Source organism: Ostrea edulis, chromosome 7, assembly GCF_947568905.1.
Source record: "Ostrea edulis chromosome 7, xbOstEdul1.1, whole genome shotgun sequence".
In the NCBI taxonomy this organism is placed as follows: Eukaryota; Metazoa; Mollusca; class Bivalvia; order Ostreida; family Ostreidae; genus Ostrea; species Ostrea edulis.
The window spans coordinates 5,260,484-5,265,459 of NC_079170.1; the positions used below are offsets into that span (position 1 = coordinate 5,260,484).

The 4,976-nt window shown below is 37.4% G+C and overlaps 1 protein-coding gene and 1 long non-coding RNA gene across 2 annotated transcripts; one reads left to right on the forward strand and one right to left on the reverse strand.

Annotated features, from left to right (window-relative positions):
* The first annotated feature begins 204 nt into the window (after positions 1 to 204).
* On the forward strand, positions 205 to 3,013 carry LOC130047729 (uncharacterized). Its single transcript, XR_008796547.1, has 3 exons — positions 205 to 307; positions 707 to 1,212; positions 2,924 to 3,013. It is a non-coding gene; the product is annotated as an uncharacterized LOC130047729 (long non-coding RNA).
* LOC130047727 (E3 ubiquitin-protein ligase TRIM36-like) lies at positions 338 to 2,596 on the reverse strand. The gene is made up of 2 exons (XM_056143110.1): positions 2,503 to 2,596; positions 338 to 2,378 (listed from the first exon to the last, which is right to left on the reverse strand). The coding sequence occupies exon 2, from the start codon at positions 2,346 to 2,348 to the stop codon at positions 678 to 680; it is 1,671 nt and encodes a 556-aa protein (XP_055999085.1). The 5' UTR covers positions 2,349 to 2,378; positions 2,503 to 2,596; the 3' UTR covers positions 338 to 677.
* Positions 3,014 to 4,976: the final 1,963 nt, after the last annotated feature.

Sequence of the window (4,976 nt, forward strand, 5' to 3'; positions counted from 1 at the left end):
CTGGTCTTATCATATCGTGGGAACGAAGGGCCTTGGATTCGATCCCCATTGTGACACCAGTTCAGCCATATCTTCTTTTCCTTCCCATTACATTGACATGTATATAAACATGTAAATATATCACAAACTATCCTTGACAATTCAGTTTGATATGATTACACTTTGTTTATTTTGTAGGACAGTGGAGATTTAGATAAATGGTGTGATGTTATTGATGGTAAACAGAAGACTGTGACCTTGAATCTGAAGATCTGTGATGAAGACTGGACGTTTGGGGTCACTCTCTGTTACAGTACTACAAATCTAAGTAAGTACTCAGTAATAATGTAAGACTGAACTCTGTATCATGTTTATCTAATATATACATTGTAAAATCAAACACATATTGAATTAATTCACAAACAAAATAATGTTCTGTTAAACTCACAAACACTAGTACATGTTACACATCACAAACAGAGGACTGTAATTAACACGGGGCTGTAATTAACACAGGGCTGTAATGTACACAGGGCTGTAATTAACAAGCTGATGTAATTAACAAGTAGAAGGAATTAACACAGTGCTGTAAGTTACTCTGTGATTAGACATGTAATTAACACTGTGTTGGTAGATGTAATTAACACTGTGTTGGTAGATGTAATTAACACTGTAGAGCTGTGTAATTAACACTGTGATTATAGATATTGGATTTTCTTCACTTTAGCAGTGTAATGCTCAGCCACAAAGAGGTTGTCTCTGATGTCCACACATAAACCCCATGGATCTCGTAAATCACAGTGAATGTAACGGAGGAACTGTCCGTCCTGATCTAGGATGTGGATACGGTGATTGTCACAGTCTGCTGTCAGGATGTGACTCTGGCTGTCTGTAGTGATGACGTATGGATTAAATGATTGCTCGGTATTAGAGGGATGACCAGTGTATCTAAATCGGAGTTTTCCTGACTGATTGACCACCACTACTGCACTAGCTAACCAGTCAGCCACACAGATATCCAGGTTCTTGTTCTCACTGAGGTATTTAATGCTATTATCAGATGAGTAGAGAGGACGACCCTGATCATCAAACTGAATGCTTTGTTTCTCTGTGGAGCCGGAGTAACGCACGACTTTGGATTGTTTTCTATCATCACTGATCATGGTAACCAGGAGATCGTTACCCACGGTACAGCAGACATTGAGAAGTCTCCACCCCTGTAGTGTGATCACGGTCTGTATCTGTTTATTCTTAATTAAGTTCACGGTGTTATTACTATCGTCAGTATAAACAAGATCTCCGTCCCGTGTCACTGCTATGTCCTCTGGTTCTCTCCCTGACTTGGTTTTTATTGATGTCAGTAGTTTACTCTGGAGGTTGAGCAGCTTCATGGTGTCGTTAGTCCCGCGTGTCCAGACTTGATCTTCACTCAGACAGCTAACACTGTATAGATATCTATACTCGGTGTAATACCCAGTGTCTATGGTGGCGGTGACGCGCGGCTCATCAAGCAGTGGTTTGACTGGAGGAGACGATATAGCTTCTGCTGACTTCATTGTGTCGCCATGTTCTGTGTTAATGGAGAATGGCGACAGAGAACCAAACATTTCATTGAGCTGATCTTTGTTTATTTTCTGAGAAGAGAAACTCGGTAATGTAACTCGGACTGTAAGCGGTAATGTTCTAAATTGGGAATTCCTAGATTTGTAAGTAGAGGTTAAGGAGACGTCATTTGATTTTAGGATTGATTTCAAGTCGGACATGATCTGTTTGAGTTCCGCCATTTTCTGTGTGATTTCTTCTGTATTTTTATTTAGTGCGTCCAGATGTTTAGTTTTCATCTCCGCAATGGTGGATTTCTGTCGGTTGACAATGGCGGTGATTTCTCGGTGTAAGATTTCTCCTTGTTCATCGGCATCTGTCGTCAGTTTCCCGTATTTCGTTTCTAACTCGGCTTTCTCGGTTTCGACATTAGACGCCATTTCTTTATATCGCGGGTAAATTCTTGTCTCGAGTTCTTCTAGATCTTTTTGTAAACTTTCTGTTTTAGCGCTGAACTTTTCCAGAATATCTGATACATCGTGACCTTTGTGTTTTCCAAATAAGGCGCAGGTAGAACAGACAGGAACTCCACATTTTTCACAGTAAATTTCACAGTGTTTATCGGCGTGGTCTGGACATTTGTGGTAGTTAGTAGACTTTCTGTGTAAAAACGGCACGACATTGTGTCTTTTAGACGAGTCTGAGAGATGCTTTACTGCACAGTTAACACAGAGATTTATATTACAAAGTTCACAGTGACTCTGTAGGGGGACAGTTTCACAGAGGTCACACAGTAGGACTTCCTGAGCACTGCGCCGGGGATGCATTTCTGATGGCGGGATCACACGAGAACTTTACTGTTGATTAAATAAAACCGGAATTTCATTTCAAGATGTTGACAGATTAAAACAATTAACGAAATAGAATTATAGTATGATATAAAACACAGCAGTCATTACTATAATAATTATTTAGTCTCACCTTAAAATCCAACATGGCCTCCCTGTTCTTTCGACCTTCCGTCTAGTCCTGAGAATTAAATACTTGTGCGGCGTGTCAGCCTGTACACACTATCTACGTGTTATCGCTTGAGTAAATATATAGTTTTAAAGTTTGCTTTGACCTAGTTTATGTTGGGTAGTTTTGCTAACATTTACGTTACAGGTAAACATTTCCTTTCATTAAAAAAATTGGAATCTGCAAGCAATGTATAGATATAACTTATTTGATTATATCCCTTTTTATATTGAATTCGGCCTTTTGTACAAATATAATCAAATCTATAGTTAAAAAACGATTAACAATATCCATTGCAGGGGGGGGGGGGGGATTTCATGCAGTAGACCTCCGTTTTTGTTACTTAATACATATTTGTGTTTTGATATACTTTTTTCTGTTGTAGAATGAGTTGAGTGGAATAATGAACCTCCAGATGTCTATGTACACGTGTATGAATAAACTGTTGTACTCGCGCATGCGAGCTTATCCTATATTATGTGTTCGAGTTTTATTTCCTTAATGTTTTAGGATTTGTTCAATTAGTGCAGGGGCGGATCCAAGAAGTTTTGAAAGTGTGGGGTCTAGGCATCCCAGCATATAATTTCCCCCTATGTACAAAGTCAGTATACCGGTGGAGTTTCCCCCTGGGCGGGAAAACCGCCCTGGTATAGAATTTTCCCCCTCCGGATTTCGTTTGTTATAGTTTAATGAAATAGATATGCGCTGATCAATATTACGATATTCAGAAAACAAAGGAATATTTTTGAGATGTGGAATTTGGGTTTACTCGCTGAAAACTTTGAAATGCATATTATAAATACCATATGCTTCCCTTAAGACTTTAACATGGTCAATATCATTAGGATTTTTCTTAGAAGGCAGGCGCGTACCTACGTTTACGTCAAAACGCCCGGGCGTACACATAAAAAAAAACCCATCAACTATTAAATGCTACAAACATAGGTGAACAATAAGTGTCTCCCTATTGGTACTGATATCTTGGATATCTTGTTAGTGTTACACCTTTCCGGGTCTAAACCGTTGTCGTTACGGCATGTTTTTCTCTATTATTGTTCCGGCAAGTTGTGAAACCGATCAAATTACAAAATGAAGAAGATTGATGAATATTTTAAACGGAGTGTTACTAAACCACCACAGGAAGCAGAGCCATGTTCCAGCTCTTTTTCTGAAAGTCCTACAGCAAGCACTTCTAGTTTATATATGTAAACAGTGTTTTAAATTGCGGATGTGAAGTTTGGGGTTTTCATAAAGCCAAAGATGTTGAAAAATTACAGGCATTATCCTGTAAAAACGTTTTAGGGGTAAAGAAAAGTACGTGCAATAGCTTAGTGTATTATGAATTAGGAAGATTTCCCCTGCATATCATTAGAAAATAAAGAATCCTTAAATATTGGATAAAATTAAAGAATTCAGATAATTGTATTTTGCGAGCGTGTTTAGAAGACAGAGAAAATTTAAATGATCCTTGGGTTAATGACATACGAACTGAATTAAATCGCTTAGGTCTTGGATACATTTTTAATGAAAGTATTATTGATAAACCTACGCAAAAAATATTAGAGCAAAGATTTTTTGATTTACATAAGCAAGAAATGTTTTCTGCAATTAGAACCTAAGGATCTGTACCTAAGGGAATTTTATATGCACACTTGAATGTGAGAGGAATTTTAAGTAAATTGGATCAAATCAAAATAATGCTACGTAAAGGTGCATTTGATGTTCTGGCCTTGACTGAAAGTAAATTGGACAACAAAATAGAAAATTCTGAAATATCAATGAATGGTTACAGAATTCTGAGGAGGGATAGAAACCGGAATGGGGGTGGAATATTAGTCTACATTAAAGAAAAATTTACCATTACAAACATAAAAATCATGGATGATTTGGAAATGCTTGAATTTGTGATTTCTATTGGGCAGTCGACTAAGACATCCTGTGCTTTATCTTATCGACCTCCAGATTCCACAGTAGATTGGTTAGAGAAGTTTGAGGGGCGGATTGAACAACTAATAGCAGAACACAAAGATATTCTAATTATGGGCGATTTCAATGTGGATGAGTACAAGACAAAGCGTTTAAAGACTATCATGAAAAACATTGGATTTCAGCAACTGATAAAAAACCCTACACGTGAGACTAAAGACTCCAGTACTTTAATTGACCATATTTATGTAAATAGTCCGGATAAGTTTTCTTCATCAGGAGTATTCCCAATAGGATTAAGTGACCACAACTTGATTTACGCTGTAAATGGTAAAATTAGAGCCGGTGCAAACAGTCACGTTCATATTAAATATAGAAATTTTAAAAACTTAAATGAGAGCAGTTTTCAAGAAGAACTAAACACTATTGACTGGAGTCCCATATATGAAATGGTGGATATTGATACTATGTGGCAATTCTTTTATTCTAAATTTTTTGAAGTGGTGGATAAA